Below are 26644 nucleotides of genomic sequence, written 5' to 3'. Positions count from 1 at the left end.
GGCCAGACCATCTGGTTGAAGCTGGTCTCAGATGGTCCTGACCCAGTTCTTGCTGGTCTTTGATGGTTTGACATGCTGATGTAAGCAGCCTCTCAAACTGCACACATATACCTTCATGACTGTAGACTTACTGACTTATGTCCTTTCTTCCTCCTCCTCCTCCTCCCTCTCCTGTGAGGAGCAGGCAGCGCCCTCATGTGAGACAGCACAGAACTGTTACCTGTCTGGAACCTGAAGCCCATTTTTCTCTTATGTTTGTTTTAAGTCAAGCAGCAGCTCACATTCTGAACAACATCAGCATAACAGTGGGAGCGTTTGGTTTTGCAAATATTGTTTTATTAATCCTTTTGTCAGTTTGTAATATATAAATTACTTTTAAAAACGTGAGAAGCAGATGCACCTACAAGAAGGACATGGTGTGAAAACACAGGAGTTATAGAAAACCTAGACTGTGTTCACAGGAGCCGTCTCAGCCATCCAATGTCCACTTTCCCACAATCCTCTCCTGCCTCCCCATACCGGATGTATCTGGTTTTCCTCAGTGACAGAGCGACTGTGGACAGGGCCTTTTTTTACTGTTTCAAAAAGTTCTGTGGGCATCGCCTTCCTCCATGTGCCAGCTCCTTCCTGTCTCTCCTGTGGCGCTCAGTCCATCCAGATCAGTGCAATGTCGGGGCGTCTCACAGCAGCCATAGCCCGGGGACTGGAGGGGGCGGGGCTAGGGGAAATGGGTGTGTTGGTGGACTAAGGCGTCTGGCGGCGTGTTCGCACCTCCTCCTCTTCCTCCTCCTCGTCGTCTCCTCCTCCCTCGTCCAAGCTCACATTTCGTTTGCCATGTCATCGTGCTCTCCTGCCGACAGGTCGCCGTTGGCACTGATTGTGGTGGTGTTGTCGTCTTGGTAACCGGGAGGCATGAAGGCCAGACAGTAGGGGTAGATCTTATGGCATGCAGCTCGGTAAGCCTCAGCAGCCTTCTGCTGGCCCTCACCCAGCTGCCCATCACGCAGAGCCTCCAGCACCTCAGTGCAGATCTGCAGCGCGCACATACGCACACGCGCGCACACACACACACACACACACACACACACACACACACACACACAAACAAACAAAGTTAGAGAATCTGAGTGAGGGTGGACATGTTGTAAACCAGAGACAGCTGAGGGGTGGACCATGAAGCAAGCTGGACAGTCAGGCTTCCTTTGTCTTAGCTCACTGAACAAACCCCAAAACAATCCAAACAGACTTCATGAAGGTGATTATCAGCCTGCTGTTGACTCAGGCTTTCCTCTTTAACACTTTGAAACAAAGAGGGCAATGAGCAATGCAAGGAATTCTCCCAAAAATTAGCAAGAAAATAGTAAAAAGTACAAGAAAATTACCTTAAAGTGTGTTTAAAAAAAGAAAAAAAAAGTACAAGTAAAATACAAACAAGGCAAATAAAACTTGGAAAAGGGCCTACATTTTTGTCCAATTGCCCAATTTGCCTAATTTCTAGCAATTTCTGGAAAATTTCTCACAAAGTTGCTCACTGCCTTTATCCTCATGTTTTTTGAAAAAAAAAATATCACTCCAATTTGCTTCAGGCTCAAAGGATCAAGTACTTGTGAAAAGGGCCTGAAAGCAGTGCAAGAAAAGTAATGTCGCTACAGGTTTTAAAGGGTCAAAATTCTGAAAATTAATGAATATTTGATAATTATGATTAGGACTGATGTTGGTTAAAAGAAATAACTCAATGAACATAGAAAATCATCGTGACGTATAATATTTTTAAAGCGTGATTTTGAAAGACGCATGTTGTGCGCAGAGCGATAGTGAGTGTACTATTGAAGTGGGCCCTAAGGGTTAATAATATTGTGAGATTTTAATATACAGTGCTCATTGCGATTTTATAGACAGCTTCTTTTAGAGTCAGTGTGGACAAATGGACCAGAGAAAAAAGTATAATCATATATTAATAACTGAACAGTTTGATTGAGTAGCACTACCGGTGTAACATTACAGCTAATCACAGATGGATTATTGGTTTTTATCCAATTTCAGTGTGAAACTGGGAGCACAAAGCGGTCCAGAGCATGTTGGGTCAGCAGTATAAGTTACCACCTCTGACACTGAAAAATCTGTGGGTTCAACACACATCACTGAGCCAGTAACGCTGCTTCAAAGTTCACCCCTGTGATGTGTTATGTGTCATACTGTAGCTACTGATCACACACCTGAATGCTTCTCCCAGACAGAGACTCATCCAGGGCTGTCGCTATCTCACAGGCCATCTTATCAGAGGAGGGCTCCAGGTACACCATCATCTTAGCGGCTGGAACATTCAAACACAAACACACACTCATTACAGGATGACAATAAATCATAATTCCCTCTCTAATATCTATTTAATATTGCTGTGAAAATCTCAATCAAACAGCTGTATTTATTCAAGTATCTCACCAATAACTACTGTTTACACCATTATATTTAAAAAAATCATGATATTGCCATGTTTCCCACCCAATTAGAATCCATGTTTGGCAACAGCTGACAGAAAACTTGTGGTTTTGGTTTTGTTTTATTGTGTGTGTCCCTTTTTTTTCTGATTTTGTGGTCCCTGTCTGAATCTGGACATTTTTGTGGGTCCATGAACACAACATAGGTGGAACTCATCATGAGTCCTTTTTTTCACAGCAGCAGTTTGAGGAGTTTGAGTCGCGGGGTCAGTCGATCTGGTCAGAGATAATCAGATCAGATGGGTGGATGAGAGGAGCAGCTGCTACAAAGAGGCCAGTGAAAGAAAACTTTTAGAGCCAGCGCAGTGACAGGCTACTTTTACTTTCAGTGCGCCTGATGTTCTGCTGCTCCATCTGTGACAACAGTGCACTCTACACTCTGAGAGTGGGGTGCAACCAATATCTTAACAGAATCGATGTTCCAACAGCTCTCCTAATAACCAGTCCAGCTCCAAAAATTGAAAATCAAATCGTGGAATCAGATGCTTAGTGGCAGGCTGCCAAAAATAAACCAATGTGTGGGGAAATCCTGTATTGTTATTACCTATTTTCGCACAATCCTCATTTTCACTGAGCTCTTGAATGCATCATGATGTAACTCGATACACCAAATATGTTCAGTTGTACCTGGAATGACTTCATGTCATTAGTCTTGAGCTGTGATTTTTAGCCTGTGACATAACAGAAAAACATCAACTGCTGCCATCGGTGAATGTCATCTTCATTTGCTGATAGGCTGATGACAGTCAACAAGGCAAATAGTCACTGATGCTAATATGCAGCCGATGTATCGGTACACCCCCAGTCTGAATATTATGGACTTTATATTATGAGAGGAATGAGTGTGTGCGGTGCGTACCAGCCAGTCGGTGTGGGATGGAGTTTGAGTGTTGGCTCAGGTAGTTCTTGTTGAAACTCTGAGGGTTGCTCTCCCCGAACAGCCTAGAGATCTCCTGCTTCAGTACCGTCCTCACTGCCTCCGCCAAGTCTGCACTCTCACGCACTGCACGCACGCACACGCACACACACACACACACACACACACACACACACACACACACACACACACAATGAAAGACTTGTTAGATGGACAGTTTGTGTTTTGGTCTTGCTAACCTCTGCTGCCACCATCCTGACTCAAAGCAGGGTCACACTTCACACTGCAGGAGGTTTCTGATGTTTGTTCAAAGTAGCATGTACAGCTGCTGCCTTCCCCTGTACGATGCAGCAAACGTCACTCTTAACATGAGCACAGTGAGGGTTTTACTCACCTCCTCTGAAGAAGCGCACCAGACACTGGTGCAGCCAGGGGTTGGAAGGCTCTATGGTTACAGCCCTCTTTATCGACTGAAGCATCAAAAGGTACTTCTCTGGAGAAATCAAGAAAAACAGACACAATGTTACACTCCAGATAAAAAATGATCTCAAAATCAATCAGTAATGCTTTTTTTTATCTCTGTTTAACAGCCGCTCCACGATTTCGCTACTGGTATTGTGATTGTTGTGACCTTAAATGCCTGATTTCACGACTGCTTTACTCTGACATTGCTGAAGAGAACCTCTGCACACTTCTCTGTTTTATTCTGAACTAACCCAGTGTGATTTGGTGATGTAGTACTTATTGTATAGTGTATATCTGTTATTGGTTTGTGTGTGTATGATGCTGCTGAGCTCAGCATGTCCTGATCCTTGTGATCGCAGCATCCTGAGACTGGCTTACAGATGGAACTGTTGACCTGAGTGTGTGAAACGTGGTGAGCTGCAGGCTGGCTGTCTGACTCTGACCTTTCCTGAAATATATCTCAAAGGCCAGGAGGTGAGTCTCGATCTTGTTGCGCACCAGGTTCTTCAGAGGGATGAGGAACTTGACTGCTTCCTCCAGAGGATTCTCCACCTGTGCACATACAAGTCCAGATCAGGGAACACTGCCCAGCTTACACTCAGGACACACCTCCTGCTGGATTACACTGAACAGATTCTGACTTCACCCCAAACGACCACTGCACACACAATCACACCACCATGTCTCATACTGGTAGATGTGGGAAAAAAGAGCCCACCTTGGCCAGTTTGTCTGGTATTAGCTCCTCCTTCGGCCCTCCTATCTCCTCATCATCATCCTCCTTCTTCTTCTTCTGGTTCTTTAGCTGTTTCTCCTTCTCTGCATTCTTCTTCTCCTCCTCTAACTGCGCCTTCTTCTGGGCTCGTCGCTGTTTGTTGCGCAGTTTCTTCAGCTCCTTGTCTGTCAGATTTTCTACACACAGCAAAACAGGAAACGTTTTTGTAATAACAGTGACACAGTACTATCACCAGACTGGTATTGTTCCACAAACTACAGTTCATTTTTCAAGGGGCTGTTCACAGAGCTGTGGAACCACAGGGACTAAAGTGGAAACTAAAAACACTCTTGTGTGTTTTTCAGTTTGTGTTTCCACTGCATCTGAGGATTAGGTCCATTTGAAGCATCGAATAAAGGTTTCAATACTCTTATTTCGCTGTACGAATACACCAGTACCAGCTGCTTTTTCTCTCTCTCTTATTGTTATGTGTTTTCAGATTCATTCAGCTGTTCTCTGTCACTACCCAAGAAACAATAAATCAATGTCATATTATAGCCTGATATATTAATATGTCCATAAAAATATTAACTTGTACGCACTCAATGTCCATTTTCCCCATGCTATTTACAACAGTATTAAATATTGATCATTTTCAAGGTATTATATGGACGTTAGACATCCGGTATCTTGACAAAACTATTTTTAACCAGTAACCAGTAATAATAATAACAAGTTTGAACAAGAACAAGTGAAATAAAAGTGAAAATGATGACAATGAAACAACTACAGATATATTTGCACTTCCCAAACATTTGTCTTAAGTGTTACTCAGTCATTTTTCACAAATTCCGCACAAAAATGTAAACATGATTTTGACATTTCCCATTTGAGAGGTACTATTGGACAGACACACAGACAGAGACACAGACAGAGACACAGACAGAGACACAGACAGAGACACAGACAGAGACAAAGACAGAGACAGAGACAAAGACACACACAGACGAAGACACAGACAGAGAGAAAGACAGAGACAAAGACACAGACACACAGACACAGACACAGACACACAGACACAGACACAGACAAAGACAAAGACAAAGACAAAGACAAAGACACAGACACAGACAGAGACACAGACAGAGACACAGACAGAGTCTGACCGGTGTCTGCCTGGCTCTCCTTGCTGTCGTCGGTCAGAGGCTTGTCGTGCAGGATCAGGTAGATCTGGATGGCGGTTCGAGCAGCTTTGTAGTAGAAGGGATGCTGCCGCAGGACGTCCTCCAGCTTCAGCAGGTCCACGTAGGAGCGCAGCGTCATCTTCCTCATACAGTAGGTGTGGAAGTCAAACTGGTCATCTGTGATCTCCACAAAATGCTGACGGAGGAGAGGAGGGGAGAGAAGAGAGAGAGGAATGAGCCTGCTGGTGTTTGGAGAAACACAGAGACACATGCTGACTGATGACTGTCTGGATTCATTAAAGTGTGACCCTCTAAACATTGAGGTCAGGACTTCATGCAGACTGATTGGCTGAGGATTTGGTGAGCTGTTTGTGGTCATTGTGATTATTCTCAGTTTCTTTACATGCAGGGTTCAAACACATTTTTACCAATGAATTTACAGGACTTTCCCATGACTCCGAGGCAAATGTTAAAGACCATATACTAGCTTTAAAAAATTATTTAAGGATAAGAAATGAATATTTAAATGTAACTAAAGGGCTGTTCATTATTTATGAAGGGAGACAGGGTGGTGGGGGGCATGCAAAATAAGTCGTTCAACACTGGGGATGGACTTGTATATTAGACTTTGGCTCGGGGGCACAGTGGCGTTGTGGTTAGCACTGTTGCCTGGTTCGAAACCCGGTTGGACCGGGGTTCAGTCCGTGGGCGGGGGGTTGGTGAGGTGGTGGGGGGTTTGAAACCAGTAGACCGGGTTTCTGTCTGGAGTTTGTCCGTGTGAGACATGCAGGTCAGGTAGATTTGTGACTCTAAATGGTGTGACTGTGAGCATGTATGGTTGTCTGTGTATACGTGTTGGTTTGGCGACCTGTCCAGGGTGTACCCTGCCTTCGTCCGATGACAGCTGGGATTGGCTCCAGCCCCCCCCCAGCCCCTTACGAGGACAAGCGGTTGAAGAAAATGACTGACTGAGTGACTGACTTTGGCTCAGGGGAAGGCCCATACAACTTTAAATGGCTGTATTTCTAATGAATTTTATAGCATTTTTTAAAAGAGGACGTCTTCCAAACCCCTGGACTTTTTTGTAAACGAAATTCCTTTTTTAAAAAATGTTGGCAATTACTGAAGGAAAAAAAAATCCCATTTTTTTTATTTAAATGTTTTTGGCTATTTTTAAATAAACACTTTGGTATTTTTTTCCTTCAAAAAACTTTTGGGGATTTAAAAAAACATTTTGGATTTGGTGAAATAATTTCAACTTGTGGTGATTTTGTGGTGATTTTTAAGGAAAACCTTTGGGGCATTTTTATTGACATTTTTAAAAAAATATATTTTGGCCATTTCTTCATCATGTTATTATCCAGGTTTGTACAAAAAAGTTTATAAAAGCACGCACATCCAGACAACGGAAGGCTAGGTGACAAAAGATCATACAAGAGAAGAAAAAACTAAGTCCACAAAATAGATTAGGCTCCAATGAATACTTTTAAGTATTTCGACCGAGGTATGGTTTTGAGCCTAATGCTCTCAATCAGCTGTGGTTCAGGCGGTGGAGCGGCTGCCAGCTAACTGCAAGATCGGTCATTTAATTCCCAGCTTCTCCAGTCTGCATGTCAAAATGACCTTGGGCAAGATACTGAACCCCAAATTACTCCCGATCGCTGTTCCACTGGTGTGTGAGTACAGGATAGCAGGCGGCCCCCTGTACAGTAGCCCTGGCCACCAGTGTGTGAATGTGTGTGTGAATGTACATTTCCATAATTGTTGACAGTTGCAGAAACGTACCCTCTCGATCTCGTGGCACTTCTTCAGAGCCTCTCCAAACTTGTTCATGGCCTTGTAGGCCAAGGCACACTCTGTCTGGAACCACATGCACTGCATCTCGTTCAGGTTCTCTACCGCAGACGTCCCCTCCTGAAAAACACACACGCACATGCACATTGTTACACTGTAAGCCCTTTTCCACCAAATCAGCTCTGGCTCTTGAGCTGTTAGTTTCAGGATTCTTAGAACCTTGGTACCATTAAGCAAACCTGCCTGCTTTTGCACTTTTTAAAGATTTTTTTTTTTTTGGGCATCTTTGCCTTAATGAGAGAGAGAGAGAGAGAGAGAGAGACAGAGAGAGAGAGACAGAGAGAGAGAGAGAGAGAGAGAGAGAGAGAGCGAACGAGCGAGAGGTGATGACATGCAGCAAAAGGCTGCGTGCCAGAATCAAACCCGAGGCCGCTGTAGCAAGGACACTGCCTTCATTTATGGGGCGCCTGCTTTATCCACTTAGCCACCAGACGTCCCCCCTTTTGCACTTTTTAATGACTTTTTAAAATTTCTTGTTTGTTATTGTTTTTCACTTTGCTTTTTTAAAAAAAATTATTTACATGTAATTTACTTAACTTTTTTATTATTAATTTCTTGCAAATTTTGGGGGCATTTCCAGTTTAGTTGCTTGTATTCTTCTTTCTTCTTCTTAGGTTTCAGAAGGTATCTTTTGTAGCACTTTCTTGAGGTGATTTTTTTTCTTATGTTCTTTTTTACTTTTGGGGTTTTGTTTTGCTTATTTTCCATTACTTAATTATTTTTTTTCTTTTTTTGGGCCATTTCTTGTTAACTTACTGGCTGCCCTCCCATGTTTTTGATAGAAATCAAGCCAATTTGCTCAGGTTTCATAGGGTTAATATGTTGCACTGCATGTCTGAATGAGATGGATAATAATATGCATGTCTGATGTGATTTGTCGCATTAATTGTATACATTTTGGTTGGCTAAATGTTTTGTATTTTTGTATTTATGTGAAACTGTTGACACACTTAACCACGAGACAAATATCAGGAATTTTTCTGACAAATTATTTATGGAAATGATCTCTCTGGGTGTGTATTCATGCAATCAGACCCACTGGGCCTTATTCAGTTTAAACCTGTCTTTAGGAGCAAGCCTCTCACAGAAAGTAATGACGGTTAAAGTTGAATTCAGGAAACAATGTGAACTGAACAACACTTGCCCTGACTTGCTTGTTTTGTCCTGATGACACACACAGTGTCAGTCACAAGGTTACTCAACACCACCACAGTAAAACAGAACCAATGCAGCAGTGTCAGTGGTTGTATCGGGTACAGCCATTAGTGCTGTGTCATCACAGGGTCGTACTGTGAGAGAAATGAAGAGGGCGTGCTTTGATGTCCAGCTGATGTGACGGTCACAGAGATGGATGACATAACAGATTGTGGACAATGGACAGGTCAAAGAATTGTCTAAGGCTGGATTTACACTACAAGTCTTGATTCCCAATTTTGATTTGTTGCCTATATCCAATTTTTTCTTGACTGCCTGCCTCCATCTACTCTTAAAAGTGACTCAAATGAAACATCTGTATTTACACCTGTTTAAACTTTGCTTATGCTTGAATGTGCTTGAACTGAAATGTCCTCATAAATGTGTTTGTTTCAATATAAACTCTGTATTTTCGCATGTGTAGGCGCCAGACCAACGGCAGCTTGCAGTATCTGCATGCCAGTGTTTACATGCTACCTGGAAGCCTCCCCTACGCAGCAGTTTTAAATCCCACAAAGGCACTTGTTGCTTGCTTCTGACTCCACAAGTCTTTCTCTGTGTGTGTCGCGGAGGCTTCTGGGTAGTAGGTAAAAACTGGCGTGCAGATTCTGCCAGCTCTCGTCGGTCTTGCATAAAGGTGCACACGTCAACGTGGCTCCCACACTAGGAGCTACAAGCTACAACAAGGCTAAAAACATGACACCACTGTTTTTTTCAAAACAACTTGGCACGTTGTAGCTTCATTACACTTGGATGACTTGGGGCGAGCAGTATGGAGACATTTTGTGGTTTTATTATGTATTTTTTAAACGTTTGAATTCTGGTCATTGTTTGGTTCCATCGTTTGGGAGATGAGTGAAGCGTCTTTTCACTGTGGACGTCCGGCAGTGTTTCGAGGACTATAAAAATTCACCTGATTTTCCATCAGTATGAGGGTTAGTAGATAATGACTGAATTTTCATTTCTGGCTGACCATCGTCGCATTTTCAATTTTGAACGACTTGCAATGGCAGGAAGTATCAGACCTGTCGGCTTAGACTACAGACTCATTTGCAGATATCCGAATCATATCTGATTTATTTCGATAGATAAATTTGGCCTGAAACCAAACTGAGAATATCTGATTTCTTAAACGTATATGATTCCACGCACAAATGCCACATGAGAGGAAAACAACAGCACTGGTCACTTGAACCACATAGTGTAAATCCAGCCTAAGTTGTGCCAAAAAACTAAATACATCCAATTGCCAAAACTTTCGGTAAATTGGGCCATAATGTGACAGAGTGAAGTTTTATTTTATTTCACGTTTTCATAAATCATCATAATGTCTTCAGATTAAAGCATTCACTTTTAAAGAGGAGTTGTTCGGTTGTGTATGTGCTTCTTCAGAGAGACCTCCACACTCAGGTTGCGGAGACAAACTTTAGGAGTCAAATATAAATTCAGTTGTAAAGAAAATAACACTTATGGAATGCTGAAATGACTTCTCACTCTGACTCTATGTGTCTTACCCGTGTAAACTTGGAGCACATTTCCTCTGCCTCTTTGATGAGGCTGGCCTTCAGCATGTACTTGGCACACTTGGAGTTGATGAAGCGGTCAGCCGTGTCCAGAGCCTGAGCTTCGTCCATCCACCGAGCTGCTTCCTTTATGTTGCCTGCATGCTGCAGCAAGCAAGAAAAAGATGTGAAAGAGTGAAGAAATCTTCATGATACAAAACTTTAATCATCCAAATTCCATCAAAGCCTCTGACATGATGTAAATGTGTTCAGCGGATACTAAACCTTGTAGATCTTGGCCTTGATGAGGAAGAGCTCGATGAGCGTGGGCGTGCTGTCGATGGCGGTGTTGATGTACTCCAGAGCGAGGCTGGGCTGGTCAATGAAGTCAAAGTGCTGGGCCAGGAAGTACTGCACCCACAACAGGGTGGTGGGGGGCTCCTCCTTCCCATCATCTGCACACATTTTACACAGCTCACAACAGGCTTGTGCCTTCTTTATGTGATTGCAATGGGATGGAGTCACTGATAAATCTAAACACACTGAGGCCAATGACAAAAAGCAACACTCACCGTTTTCACTAAACATTCGACAGCTTTTTAAACAGGTTTCATAGCCAACTACTAATTCTTCAATGATTGTAACCTGCATGACGAGAAAAAAAAGGTCATTTGCTGGTTTATTTCACACAATGAACAACAAGATCTTTAACGTAGGAGCCCATGTTTTGAATGTCCCCATGCTCACCTTTTCTTTGTCACTGTAGAGCGATTTGAGGGTGGTGAAGACAGGTGGGCAGCCTTTGCTGAAGTTCATCCTCAGGTAGCTGTCCAGACATTCACGAAACTTCTCCCCTGGCCAGCACAACACACAGTAAAGGGACAGGAAAGTGAGATTTGAAGTGAGATGACAGTGATGTATCAGACTCAGTCCTACACACTGTAACCTACACAATAAAACAGAAATGGTCCCATCACTGCTCCAAGCGGTCCGTATCAAACCAAAGGCACAAACAGTGCCGTTAGTTTAGCTGTAGTCAATTTAATATGATTTTATGAGTTAGCCAAAAAACTAGACAGCAGAACAGAGGTCTCTGAAAACCTTTCAGTGGTCTCTTCTCTTTATATAACTCTGACTTATTCAGTGTCTCTTTCAAACTCAGTGCAGATGTATTTGGATCAGTGTTCCAATCAGAGCTGGAGGCAACAAACACCCGTGTCTACTGCAGAGTCATTTGACCCAGGGCCAAATGCTGATCGTAAACATTCCCATTGCATTATAAATCCAGATGTAACGGGTATTAGCATATTTTTTTGTGTAGTGGGAATGAAGATTTAGAGTCACTAATTAACCTGCAAATTTTTGTCCTGCATGAGAACCCGGAGAAAACCCACGCTGACACAAGGAGCACATGCAAACTCCACACAGATGCCTCCTAACTTTTTACAAAAAATAAAAATAAATAAATAAATTAAAAAAAAAAAATAAATAAATAAATATATATATATATATATATATATATAGTATATACTGTATATACCAATAATCACAGTGCTATAATTATCTGTCCTGCCAACCCAAATCATGTGTTTGACATAGACTGTCAAAACTGTTAAGCTCCCATTTGCTCTAGCAGTTAATTCTGGTCTCATGTGTGGTCTAATAAACACAACGATTGGGGCAAGGAGGGGGGGCTGAGTGAATGCACCCCAAGAAACTCTACAAAGAAATATGATTAAATAAATCAATCTATGGGAAACACTAGTGCTGTACACAGCTCGTGCATTTACCTGTGGCCATCTGATGGGAGGGGCTTAGGACAGAGAGGCAAGAGCTGCAGGTGGAGGGTGTATTTTCAAATTCTGCTGTTATTTGTTTTGCCTTTTCCTAATTTCTGCCTACCCAAGCTTTAAACAGTCACTGAGCTGAGTGCACATGTCTTTACCAGCCCTGTGCATTTTAGCTAGGTAGCACTCTACTTCATTTATTGTACATTTGGGGAGTAAATGGGGTAATGACATTTGCTCACTAAGCAAACCACATCTGCTAATAAACACCATACATACAGTATACTGGGGAAAAAGCTGGCTGCACTGTGTTTACCTGTGAGGAAGTTCAGAGGCAGTCTTCGGGGAACCAGGCCTTTAGGAAACTTCACCCACGAGTCCTCATAAATCTTCTGACGATCCTCTACACTCCCTGGACAAATACACACACATTGTAAAGGGCAAAAGTGATCAACAGTAAACTTAGCACCCCCCACTATTACTGCAGCAACAACAGACACCAAGTGACTGACATTTCCATTGGTTGCAAAAGAGTAGTTTACAGCTTTCCTTCAGTGATCAAAAGACAATTTGTAAACTATGACACTGATTCATCTCTGGCTGCATTCTTTCTGTGCAGGCTCCCTAGGACACACAGCTGTGGGCCTGAGGACAGTACTCACCTGGCTTTAAGGCGTTCTCCAGACCCTGGTAGTAGGCCCAGTTCTCAGGGTTCCTCTCCTGGAGTCTCCTGTAGACTTCAGAGGCCTCCTCAGGTCTCTCCAGCTTCAGCAGCAGCTCTCCTACTCACACAAACAAACAAACAAACAAACAAACAAACACACACACACACACACACACACACACACACACACACACACACACACACACACACACACACACACACACACACAAACACACACACACACACACACACAAAAGGCTTTTCTGTGGGTGAGGTACCTCAACAAAGCACATTTGTCAGTCTAAGTTATGAAGCGGCACAGAAACGTGAAGAGTGCACATCAGTCAGTTTAAACTCCGTCACGATTTCTGTCACACACTCTGTTCAGAGAAAGCTGCACAGCTGACTTCATCTCTTCAGGAGCTCTGATCACTAAGTGAGCAGTTTGGTTGGGTGTGTGATGACAGCATTAACACACCTCTTGTCTCCTCCACAGCCAGTTTGTCACAGATCTGTTTCTCATAGTTGTTGAGGTGATCCAGAGCCTCCTTGTGCAGGCCGGCCTCCCGCAGAACCTGGTTCTGATACAGCAGCAGCTCACTGTACTCGTAGTCCACCTTGTCTGGAGATGTCTGGACAAACATGCACGCACACAAGAATGAGAGAACAAATTAAAACACTGCACTGTACATTTAAAACCACTTTACAAATGAAAGAAGCATTTCACCGATATAAAGAGGGTCCTCACACAGAGGCCATCCCTGCAGCAGAATCACACTAATACTTTTGAAACTGGTGCTACAGAGAAAAAGGACTGTGGCAATCACTTTGGCTCAAAAGGTAGAAAACCTACAACTACCAGAATGCAACGCGCCTTATTAGACCAACAAACACTTCTGCTGGTGGGTGACATAATGTGGACTGGTCAGCTGTACCTGGGCAGGCAGTGAGCAGCACTCAATAACTGTGAGAAGATTTATACACACCACAATATCCTGGTTTCTTTGACAGTGCTACAGTTAGTATATTCCAGTTTCTAGTCAACAGGATAAGAGCTTCTCTGGGTTTCTGGAAATTGGATATGGTGTTTGCTTAAACGCTCTACTCCCAAAACCTGATCATAAACACTTTATTCACATCCATGTAAACACACTAATGGAGACTTTATGTGCCATTCTTGGAGTTTTTATGGACACTATACACATTCCATGCTCTTGGACAAGATGGCTCACGCTTTGTTTACACAAACGCAGATATTTAAAAAAAGGCATTCCCTCCTTCTTTAAAAAACAGTGCACTGAATCTTCATGTGCAGAGTGAGCTGATGAGGTCACCATGTAAGATGTCCACATGGTAAAACACACACTAGAGTACTGACAAATCTGAATCTTACATGGTTTTAGTCATCTAAAACTCTGTTTGCGAGCAGACAAGAGGCCAAAGTGTAGAGGAGAATGTTCTCTGTACAGCTTTGGACAGGACACCTCACCACAACTGGATTTATTTCTGAAAATGTTGATCAAAGGACATGGAAGATAAAGACCTCCTAAGAGAGTGTAAGTCACACTGAATGATGTCAATATGTGTGTGTGGTTAGATTTAACTGAAGGGGTTTGATTTCTGACACATTTATATCACACAGTATCTTTTCCTCACATCTCTCCCTCTCCACCTCCCGCTGTGGAGGCTTTTCTCTCTCTCTTTTGGAATTTGAGTTAAATTAGCAAGAAGCATGGTGAATACTGTATTCTCCACCTCCCCCTGTTAATCCAGTCTTTATGGCGCTTTAGTCTTTTTTATGTGGATCTCATGTTTGACTTTAGATATCTTTGATCTTTTAACACATGGATCAACATCAGTTTTCTTTAGAAATCACAAATAACACAAATAACCCATAAAATGAAAAAAACAAGTGAAAGGTGAAACGGAACTGACCAAACAATTAGGTGGAGGTAATAATTAGATATTATCAAAAACTAGGGAAAAATGTCTAGAAATACATATTTAAAATTCTTGTGCATATACTATATATATATATATATATATATATATATTTATTTATGTATGTATTTATTTATTTATTTTAATATAAAAAATATAAAAAACAAGAAATGTGCAAAAAGTACAAGAAAATTACCTGAAAATTAGTCATTAAAAACAATTCATTAATAAAATGAAAGCTATGAACAAACAAACAATCAAATGTGCTGGAAGAAGTGCTTTAAAATGTATAATAATTTTTTTATTTGCTAATTTACATGTAATTTCGTATGTCATTTTTGAGCCATTTCTTGTCAAGCTGTTAGAGTCCTTTCCATGTTTTTGATAGAAGTCAAGGCAATGTGTTCAAGTTTCAAAGGGTTAAAAAAGCTTCGGCCTACCTGTTGTGTTTTGCGGAACTCCTCGACAATCTTAGCAGCCATCTCAAAGTCCTCCAGCAGGTGATAGGCGACAGCGTACCCGATCCACGAGGCCCGCTGGGCCGGACGCAGCTGCAGCAGCTGGTACCGCGTCTCCTGCAGAGGGACAACACAAAATTGCCTGATTACCCTGTCCACCATTGATCTGTCCTGGGTGTATTCCAGAAAGCTGGTTTAGTGTAAACTCTGGGTAAATTAACCCTGCGATGACCCAAAGCTCTTGTTCAGTGTCTGTGTGAAGCTAAGCTGCTGGTTGGCAGGTTTTCTTCAACAAACCATGAGTTTGTCTCCGTCTCCTCCCTCTGACAGAGACACACATGCTGTTTCATTTCCTCATTCATTCAGTCTGGATCTGTCTTTTGTAAGACTTAAGACAGCTGTCAGTTTGTTGGAGCAATCCAACTAGAATGCACATAATGTGTCAGTTTAAATTTAAAAAATCAGTATGAAGCTTTAGATACGTAGGAAAAATAATACATTTCCCCCATAACTTGTGATATGATTGGTCGTACTAATTCCTAGAATATTTGAGATTATAGCCTACTCTGAGTGAGCAGGATGGTGGTACCGTTGAAAGATATGAACATGATCTTTTTAATATATAGCCTGCATACAGTCTGAACGTGTTTGACAGCATTTCAGTTTAAATTTACTACATTTGTTTAAGTAGCTGAAATAAAGCCACAGCATATAATATTGTACTCAGGTGCAAATCACCAACCACATTATTACTGCATCCGCTTACAATCATGTCTCTATGTACTTGATTCATGTTTTTTAAATCTTCACCTGTGTCATCTTCAGCTGATGGTCCTGTGTTTTCTTCCTGTCAGATTAAAACTGAACAAATACACCAATGAACCAAAACATTAAAACCACTGACAGGTGAAGTGAATAACATTGCTCATCTCTTGACAATGCAACCCTCTGCTGGGAGACCTTTGGTTGTAGTATTCATGTGGATGCCACCTGAAACGCTCCACTAACCCAAAAAAGGGGCAGAACAAGTGCCCTTTCTCACAGAAGCAGCCCTCCCCGACAGCAGTGACCACCTGGCAGGAGAACGCTCCACACACATATAAAAACTGCTCAGCAATGCCTCATGGAACGTGACAAAGAGCATAAGGTGTCGACCTCGCCTCTATATCACCCATTTTACACTCTGATGGCGCATATGTGGGACATGCTAGTGACCCACCTCGCAGCCCACAGGATCAAAAGGATCTGCCACCAACGCCCCGGTGCCAGACATCCCAGGACACACACCGTGGTCCTGTGCTCATGCTTTGACAGGAAAGCCAGTCCAGGGAGCCCCAACTGTGGATCAGGGGCACCTCTGCGGTATAAGAACATCCCACAGATACTCAATCAGATTGGGATTCTAGAAAATTTGAGGCCAGGTTGAAACATTGAGCATTTTTCTCATGTTCCTCAGTCCATTTTTGAGCAGTTTTTGCAGTGTGACATGGACCCACTGCATTCAAGAAGAGCTGTTGCCATGAGGGGGGGGGTTACTTGGCCTACATCAGTGGCTGGACTCTGTCAGATGGCATCCACATGAATGCCAGGACCAAAGGTTTCCCAGCAGAACATTGTAACAAGATGATCAATTTCATTCACTTCATCTCTCAGTGGTTTTAATGTTTTGGCTGATGATGGGTGCATGTTTCAAATGTAGGCTAATAGAGAGTATGACCTACACCATGAAGTAATGGACAACACTGAATAAAACTTTGTCTTAACTAATGGACACTTTTCCCAGCTCTGACTTGGGTTCTTTGGTTTTTAAAATAAATGCACACGCTCCGCCTACACGACAAATGAATTATAATCTGGCGGTAAGTGTGGGATCAATTATGATGATTGTCCATTAATGATGGCTTTTTTTCATCCACCGAGCATGAGCTTAACTCAGAGTGAACAAACTCAGAGTTGATGGAACAAACTCTGATCAGCTGCTCTAAAACCAAAAACTCAAAGAGTTTTCCATCTCAGGGGTTTATCAGCTCAGGGTTTGTTAACGCTGCTTTCTGGACTGGACCCCTGGTCTGTCAGCCTCAGCCCATCTTCACCATATCCACTAAGGTTCCACCTGCACAGGAGGACAGGTGACTGCGTCCCTCCATCTGGCCTTTTATCTTGATAGTGTATTTTTACACCCATCTGTCTCAGGCGACCCTCACCCTGTATCCCTCCAGGTCTCTCATCTGGATCTGCAGCAGGGAGAGGTCTCGCAGGATCTGCAGGTTGTCCTTGTCCCACTTCAGAGCGTTGCGGTAACACTTGATGGCCTCGTCATACTTTTTATCGGAGCGCTGCAGCAGGCCGTACACATGCCAGCCTGGAGGAGGAGCCGGTTAAGGAAGCAAAAACCCACACACACACACACACACACACACACACACACACACACACACACACACACACACACACACACACACACACACACACACACACACACAAACACACACACACGGCTGAACAGACTGGGAGAAGTTAAAGTCTGGTTCACACACTCAACAAAGAGCAGCTACGCGACACTAAATGCAGGTGACACTTGAAGGTGTCTGAGTGACTCCAGCAGCTGCACCGCTGAACTGACCGAAGGTCACACTGATGAAATGTGGGGCTCTGACGGGAGGATACAGACGTGACTCTTGAGGTCGTTGCGAAGGCCTCGTCTCACCAGCTCGTAGGCCTCCTCCTTCTTGCCCAGACAGTTGAGGGTTAACCCCTTCATGGCCAGCGTCTCTGGAGCACAAAGTGGAGGGGGACAGGAGTGAGACATTCAGGGATACGAGTTGTCAACAGTGACACTGACCGTTTTACACACAATTTATTCACATTAACACATGGAAAGTAGAGATGGAGGAAAAAAATCAGAAAAAAAATTGAAAAAAAACAAATTACCTAAACATTAGTTTTAAAAAACAGGGAAGGATGATTGAAAATTATCCAAATAGGGAAACATTTCCTAAAAAATATACTAATAATTACAATAATTTTATAATAAAATTATGTGACAGAAAAATTATTATAAAATATTTAAAAAATACTTTTTCCAGCACTGTTCAAAGGTCATTGTTTGTTATTTCTTTTTTTTCTTATTTTCAGGTGATTTTCTTGTAATTTTTACTCTTTAATCCTTTGAACCTTGAACAAACTGGTGTGATTTCTTTCAAAAACACGGGAGAAACACAATAAGCAAGCTGGTAAGAAATGTTCCACAAATTGCAAGAAATAAGTAGATGTAGATAATTATTTTTAAAGTTCTGAGACAAAGAGGGTCAGGTCATTTCTTCTTTACTTTTCCCATTTTTTTTTTTTTAAAAAAAAAAAGAATTTTCAGCTAATTTTCTTTTACTTTTTTCTCTAATTTCTTGCTAGTTTTGGAGCCATTTCTTCTTTTATAAATTTTACTGTGATGTCAATACCAAATCAACTATATCTGTAGCTGTTTTGTTGCTCACTACTGTCTTACCATGTTTTTGGAAAAAAAAAAGGGTTAAGGGATCCCCTTTCTATATAATGGTAAATGGACAGTACTTGTACTTATACAGGTGGTATAGTCCTTTTCTAGTCTTTTCAACCAATCAAGGCGCTTTTACAGGACATGTCACATTCACACAGTGGTGGCAGAGGCTACCGTACAAGGTGCCACTTACCGGGTACTAACCATTCATACGCATGCACACTCCGATGACGCAGCATCGGGAGCAATTTGAGGTTCAGTATCTTGCCCAAGGATACTTGGACATGTTGCCCGGAGGAGCCGAAGACTGAACCACTGACCTTCTGATTAGAGAACGACCCACTTTACCTCTGAGCCACAGCCATGTGAACTGACAGCCCCTGACCGACAAAGCTAATGGATATTACATTTACATTTATTACTTTTCCTGTTATACTGAGGAATTTCTATACAATTCTCTGTATTATGTTGTTTTTTTTATCATAAATACTAAATGGGCTTTTTATGCACAAGTTTCTAATGCAAAATGCACAAGGCTATCTATATGATAGTTAAGGGTCTGTGAATATATACTGTGTTCAGGTCTACCCTGTGCCATGATCCTATAAGATTTTGTAAGTTCATATCTTCAATAATAATCTAACTTTAAAATATAATTACATTTACATTACATTTATACATTTATTTTACAATTACATTTAGTTTTATTCATAACAATTAATGAAATGTCAAAATATAGGCCTACTGTTTATGTTTTTTTTTAAGTTTTCTTGACATGCATGTTTTGTGTGTGGCAGGCGCAGCAGCAGGATCACAACACACACACACTGAAATGGCATTCATCCTCTGCAAAAAAAAAATATCTGAATACCTAAATTGAAAACCGAGCACTTGCCAAAGTAACAAATACCTGAATAGCCAAATATTTGGGTGCAGCCCTAAATAAAACAGCACCTAAGTATGGTGATGGTAATCTCCAGGTAAGCATATCGTCCCAGCCCTCACGGACTGATTTACAGAACACTGCGCTTCACTTCTCAGGACTGAATCAGTTTGACAGGTCCACCTTTTCAAACTTGCCGCTGTTGCATCCTGAGGCTGTCTAAGCCTGAACCAATAAAAAGTGTGATGCAAAACAGAGGGCAAACATCACAAGAGGCACAGCGAGTCATTGGAGGATCACTGCTTATCATCAGTACACTGCATACAGCAGCTGATAACTACCGAGGCATTACAGTGGAAAAATGCAAACGATATGTCGAGGTCGTTTAGAAACAGTCGTGCCATGACATGGTTTAACCCCCAGAGAGGCAAGGCAAGGTTATGTTTATTTATATATTACCTTATCAAACACAAAGGGTATTCAAAGTGCTTGATCGACAGAGGATAAGAAAAATACAAAGATATTTTAAAAGAATAGAACAAATAACCTAAACAAAAGGACAGGCAGTTTTTTTTTTAAGTACAAACAACTTTAAAAACCACATTGATGAAATCAGCATAAAAACTGATGAATAAAAAGCTGTGGAAACGCTTTGCTTTAAAAATGATTACAGTCGGGGCGTATCTCGGTCCCCAGGGGAGCTGATTTGAACAGTGGGCAGCATGATGACTGAAAGCCGAGGACAAATGTTCCACTCAGAACATTTCTGGGTCACAGTTCTTTATAAAAACTCATTTGGAGATTCAGTTTGTCATGTTTTCAAAATATGTTTCAAATTTAAAATATCAGTGCTTGTATTTGGCTCAAAAATCCAGCTACAACCACAGCACTAACCTGTTGCACAGTTTCACACAGCGTGTCGAGCGTGTTGATTTTTGTTTCAGCAGGAATAGACTGCTGACAAACTGAATTATTATACTGACTCATTACCACTTTATAAAGCAGTTTAAAGTCTCTCTCTGTCACAGAGATGAGGAACCACACAGATGTTTGTTGTACCTCAACTTTCTTGCTTCCCTTTCAAAACAAAAGCCCTCTGACTGTGTCTCGGTGGACAGGATGCCGTCAGCTGCTGATACAATGTATTTTATTTTGAAACATTTACAGGATGGGGTTGTCAGCTGTGCAGGAGCTTGGACAACTTCATAAATGAGTGGAATATGTGATTATAAATATGAAAATACAGCACTCATATCAGCAGGCAGCGATATGCTTTAAGGCCCAGTTCAGGCTGGACTATTTTGATGCAGGAAGAATGAACTAGTTATAATTACTTCTGTTAGATAAAGTTATAGTGTTATTCAAACTGCACTAATTTTATTGTAAGATGTTTTGTTGGACTGCTAGATTTGAGGTTTGTTACTGTAACAAAGAGTAACTGTTTTGTTACTCCTCCTAAAAATGACTTGAATTTTACATTGTTTTATGTATTTTGCTGTTGGATTGCTAAATGTAGATTGCACTACATTCCTTTTACTTGAGTCGAACAAGATCTTGCATTCATTTTATTTTGGAGAGACTTTATATCAGACTGTAAAACACAGATTACCAGTTCAGACTGGGCTGTGTTTTGTTGGGGAATAAAGCCCTGCAGTGTATTTTAAAATGTTATTTTTGGTCAATTTGTTGTTATATTAATTGACTAACAAAAAAAATAATTGTTAGAACAATAAAAAAAAGAAATCGATAAATTAATAGATAAAAAAATAATCGTTAGGTGCAGCTCTATGCTATACAGTGTGATGCAGTGCAATACAGTGCGATACAGCACACCTTTTCGAGCATTGCTTTTATCGTTGCTTTTTTATTTCTGTCGATCATGTTGGCAGCAAATGAAGATATCTGCACCAAAGTTTGAAATGTATCTGAATTAACTTCAGTCTAAGGGCTTTCTGCCCAAAGGAGAACATAAGGCTTTTAAAGAAGGCGAGTTACTTCCTTTTATATCACTTGCAATGAGGAAGCAGCTTCTCATCCATCTTGAGCCTATACAGCTGCTCTGACGAAGTGTAACAGCCAACTCACTAGTGGTATAAACCATACACTAACAAACAAAGGACAATAACCATTATAAACCACCATGTTCTCAACAGACACATTATAAACACTGAAGGAACATGACGTGCATTTTGAAACATAAAAACAGTAAATATAACTATAAACTACTCAGCCCAGCACTAGGCATGATGGAAATATGGGAGCTGCTACAGCAAGCTGGCGTCTAGCTGGAGAAAGATCGCCATGGAGCTGAAATATCTGCATTATCAGTATCTGCAAATATTGTGTAGGATGCTAACAAGCAAGCTTGTATTGCAAAATAGATATGATGCTAAGATGTAGTGTGGAAACTACAACAATGATTTACTGTGTGTGTGTGTGTGTGTGTGTGTGTGTGTGTGTGTGTATATATATATGTTGTGAACATGCTCACAGTGGTTCTGTCTCTGAGCAGCTGACAGGTAAGTAGTTTGTTTACATGTCACAACAGAGCTCCTTTTTAAGGGATTCAGTGTGGACGGAGTGTATGCAATATAACGCCATGCTGTTCTGTAGTCTTTACACTTGCAGTTAGGACACGGTGTCAGACCCACTGGGACCCACCACAACCCAATCTGCAGCTCACTGGTAACTGCTGTTTGAATTATTCCATCTTTTTTGCCTTAGTGATCCAATTCATCTGCTGTTACAGCAACCAGTGGGTCTCATTCATGATGTTAGTAGATCTGTAAATAAGTTTGCATGTAAATCATCTTAGCACTAAAAAGCTACAGCGGATTCTTGAATGCCACAGGACACTCAGATTTAATGGCAGGCATGTGTGTATGTTCATGAATGCTAATCAAGTGTAAATGGACAGCATGCTTCCACTAGTCAGCAATTAGCATACGCTCCTGCCCATGGACAGCCAGTGGGCACCATCTAAGGCAGGCATGTCAAACTGGTCCACAGGGGGGCCGGTGTGGCTGCAGGTTTTGTTTCCAACCAAGTAGCAGCACACCAGACTTGACTCATTTAATCAACTGATCTCCGTCTTCAGACAGTTTACTGGTCAAACTGTGTGCTCTTGGTTGGTTGGCACAAAAACCTGCAGCCACACCGGCCCCCCTGTGGACCAGTTTGACATGCCTGATCTAAGGAAATGATCATTACTATGGATAGGTGCATCCTGCTGACCTGAGAACATGCCGCAAACACACAAAGAGAGAAGGAAAGAAAAAATCTTCTGACGCCGACATTGAAGTTATTTTGGGTAATGCGGAGTTAAGAAAAAAATGTTTATTTTCTTCTAGTAGTATTGGTGTGACGGATTCAGACCAGGCTGTGATTTCTCACTATTCCCTCAGGCTTGAATCGGATCAAGTTCTTGCTAACTTAACATTTATTTTATTTTATTTTTTCTATTTAATGAAACTGTTGTGAGCAGTCTTGTGCTTCAATGGCACTTAGGCAGGCGTTTTACTGGACTAAATCAAGAGGAAATAGAAAGAAAGAGGGAGAAGAGAGGCAGTTTTAGCCTCTGCCTCCCCAGCAGTGGGAAAGGTGTACGTAACATGCAGCGAAGAGCGGTAACCATCATCAGTGCACTGCATCAGCAGGGATCACTGTGTGTACCAGACGTACCAAGAGGCGCTGCCTCTTCTGCCAAACCTGTAATGCACGAGCTGACAGACTGACAGAGGGAAGAGAAGGCGAAGTGGTGCAAGGAAACATACCAGCCCTAACCTTGTAACACATGTTTTAATATTAAAATCGTTTTATTTATTATATATAACATGTAATATAATATAAGCCTATTTTTAACAGTACAAATTCAGATTTTTAAATCAGGTTTGGGCCCAACAGAATCAGACAAACAGAACAAACCAAAGCACAGTACAAATTCAAGTTTTAATTTCTAGTAATAACAAGAAATATTTATGCGCATTCCTTATTTACACAAGAACCATGAGCATCAGAGGCACCTGTAGATTTTGTTAGTACCTATGAAAAGATGGTGGCTACTAACACACTGATGAATGCCTGAATACACATAAATTTTCCTTTTTTGAATGGATTACTCATAAATTCATTCTCCTCACATTTCATGAATGAGACCCACTGTTAGTAATATTCTGATCTAATATTCCTTTTTTCTTTAAGTCGCTATTACCATCACTTCAGTTAAATGTGTGTATCTTTGAGGAGGCAGGCTGACGGTGTTTTTAAGCAAATCCAGAGACAAATTTACATACTGATCCATTTACTTCACACACTTTGTGTAAAAACCAGTAAATCCATCAGTCAATAACAGCAAGAACAGGGTGGCAGTGAAGAGTAGTATTTCCTAATAGGTTGCTGTGTGGGGGAAAGTCAAGTAGTAGCTGGGTGCTTACCTCCATGTTCAGCAAATTTTGGGTTTCCCAGGATCTGTTTGCAGAACTTCAGGCCATTTCTGTACTGCTTGTGTTCGTAGCATCTCTGCAACAAAAGACAGAACAGACTTTACATCAGGCATCTGAGGCCAGCAGCCTGCCATTCTCCTGCTGCACTAATCCTCAGTGAAGCTGGGTTAAAGTGCACGAATATGACATTATTGTAAGTGCTGAGTGCAAACGCTGTGTTCCAGTGATCACTGGTCCTTCCTGCTAACAGCGAGCAAAGCATCACATACACCAAAACATTGTCTTCTTGGCAGTCCAGTCAGTGTGACATTGTTGCACTGAAGAAAACTTGAGAAAACAGCCTTGATGATGGAGGGCTGTGGGTGAAATGTGATCAGACAAGTGGCCACATGGATGCAACAGGCTTGGGTATCAAGAGCTCAAAGCCCCAACTCCAACAACAATATATACACTCAGGTTCTGAATGACAACAGGAAAGAACTCACTTACAATACCCAGCAGTAGTATTATTAGTGGTATACATTATTAGTATTAAACTACATTTGATAGCCACCATCAATAACTTAAAGGTCAGAAATGACGCTCTTTTTCAAATTCATACTTTTGTTTTGGGTTTCTACTCGAACATGTTTACATGCTTTAATGGTCATAATACACATCTTTTTCACTCACAATGTTTGTCTAAATATACCTGTATTCACCCTCTGTCTGAAACGCTCTGTTTTAGCGCCCGTCTCTTTAAGAGCCCCCTCCTGCAAAAAGCCCAGTCTGCTCTGCTTGCTCTGTGTTTCTTCCATATCTGCACTCTCCAGCAAGTAAAATAACTAATGGCACAGCAGTGGCACTTCCTACCGAAATTATATCGACGTATCTTTTACTGGACTTGCATTGTTAGGTTGCAGCTTGAGTCCATCTTTACTTCCTGTTAGTTGTCAGTCAAATACACTGAAAAACATTTCCAACAAGAAATACAAAGGGACCCATTTAGATTGTTGATGTTTCAAGTTCTAAATAGTCTACAGACAGAATCACAATGATTATTTACAATATCTTTTGGGTAAAAAAAACCCACGTCACATATGTATAAAAAATAAGATAAAATAAAATAAAATAATGAGAAAAACAGTAATTTTATTCCACCAAAAGGCAGAGTTGCTGGTCTATTGCCGCCTAAATTAGCTATTGTGTAAGGTAAAGCAGAGCAAATATTCAAATATAGTGTACACTTAAACTGATACTGACTTTTTTAGGTGGTTAAAATACGTTTTGCTGCAGCCCCATCCACAGCAGTGCACTGCTTAGCTTACGTGCTGGTAGCTTTGGTGTGTCAAATGTGATAGCAAAGTAACAAACTACCTATCATAAGCACAGCAGCAATGTCACATAGGTCGCACCACCATGTTGAAGTCTTTACCTCATTATGTTACAGTTCCGGCTAGAAATGAGAACAGAAATGGACAAACTTGCCAATTTTACATATCTAAACAATTCAAAACAACTGCCAGTTCTCTACCTGCAAATGCCTGTTGTTGTCAGCACATCATGGAGATTCAGTCTATATAGTATGTTTGTGACATCACAAATTCACATAAGTCCTCGCGATTTGTTTAAAGGCACAGTTTCTTAATTAAGACCGACTCCATTTCTCTGTGGATTAAGCTTTTTGATATTTTCAGTTTTTCTATAGCACCTTCATCTGCTTTGTAAAGCATTTTTTAATATATAGATTTTTAACGACAATTGACTTTTCACAATATGGGACTTTTAATATTTTCAAATAACATTTGACTGACAGTCTTACGCTTGATTACTATATGTTTACTATATGCCGATTTTAAACATCATAATGACTTATTACACGAGTCGAGGTCTTCCGTTCGTCTCATATTGTGAAGAAGCCAAAATAACTAAACCGTTAAATTTTTGCAATGACAGAATTAAATGCGGCTCGCGGTAACATTATGTGCTCAGACTGAGTTGCTCAAACTAACGACAAATATTTTGGCTGAATGTATAAGTAAAATGTTGAGAAACTTTACTGACTGCAGAGGAAAACGTTTCTAAAGTGGAACTTGTAACAGAAAAGCTAAAACGAAGTATGCAGCTAAGTTGTGTGTGGCTGTCATGTGTCCAGCAGCTTTGTCATTGATATACTTTGGATATGTTGCAAGGCCAACGCATAGCTAGGATACCACACGACTGGCTGCTAGCTAACTGTGCCTTTTCCCTCAATTGCATGGTTACAATTACTTGTTATTGACTGAGACATGACAATTATAATGCGTTCGGTGTTGTGAATATTTTGGTTAATTCACAAGCGACTCCCTAGCTACTTGCTCTGACTGCTACAACTGACGGCTACTTGGCAACTAGCATTAGCCAGCAAGCTAACGCTATCTGAGGCATGAAGCCTACCAATATTCTCTTGAAGAGAGCATTCTCCTTCGGCGGTAGAGTGATTGTGGGCATTGTGTTGGCTTCCTATGCCTCTGTCGGTTCACACATGAATAGTATCCTCTTGGAGTCAGAGATCCTGGACTGTTTCAGTCTCTTCAGGCTCCTATCCCTCACGTGTTGAAGCCGAGGCCCCCTTCCGAGCAAAATGGCCGACGTGCTTCTCCTCCGGGTCAGGCTGCTCTCTGAGTCTGCGTGTCAAACACAGCCGAGCGGGGCCAAGCTGCTCCAGC

At 41.5% G+C, this 26644-nt stretch overlaps 1 protein-coding gene across 1 annotated transcript; it reads right to left on the bottom strand.

Annotated features, from left to right (window-relative positions):
* Positions 1-314: 314 nt before the first annotated feature.
* Positions 315-26644, bottom strand: naa15a (N-alpha-acetyltransferase 15, NatA auxiliary subunit a). Its single transcript, XM_042493242.2, has 20 exons — positions 26373-26644; positions 23949-24033; positions 17807-17911; positions 17344-17501; positions 15122-15256; positions 13219-13372; positions 12739-12858; positions 12393-12488; positions 11037-11143; positions 10862-10934; positions 10575-10744; positions 10302-10454; positions 7525-7653; positions 5722-5935; positions 4559-4752; positions 4284-4392; positions 3770-3868; positions 3358-3501; positions 2217-2314; positions 315-1031 (listed from the first exon to the last, which is right to left on the bottom strand). Exons 1-20 carry the CDS (start codon positions 26424-26426, stop codon positions 819-821), a joined length of 2610 nt encoding a protein of 869 aa, XP_042349176.1. The 5' UTR covers positions 26427-26644; the 3' UTR covers positions 315-818.

This window comes from Plectropomus leopardus, chromosome 8, assembly GCF_026936395.1.
Source record: "Plectropomus leopardus strain MGB_pleo_1.0 chromosome 8, ASM2693639v1, whole genome shotgun sequence".
Lineage (NCBI taxonomy): Eukaryota > Metazoa > Chordata > Actinopteri > Perciformes > Serranidae > Plectropomus > Plectropomus leopardus.
This window is presented reverse-complemented; position numbering and strand designations above follow the sequence as displayed.

Bases quoted from the DNA above. Each gene is read 5' to 3' on its own strand.
- naa15a (XM_042493242.2), bottom strand. From the start codon at position 26,426: ATGCCCACAATCACTCTACCGCCGAAGGAGAATGCTCTCTTCAAGAGA. The intron at 12,859-13,218 runs GTGTGTTAATGC...TTGTGTGAGTAG, and splicing joins GGCTGTGGAGGAGACAAGAG to GAGAGCTGCTGCTGAAGCTG. The intron at 12,489-12,738 runs GTGAGTACTGTC...GTATTTGTCCAG, and splicing joins GGAGAACGCCTTAAAGCCAG to GGAGTGTAGAGGATCGTCAG.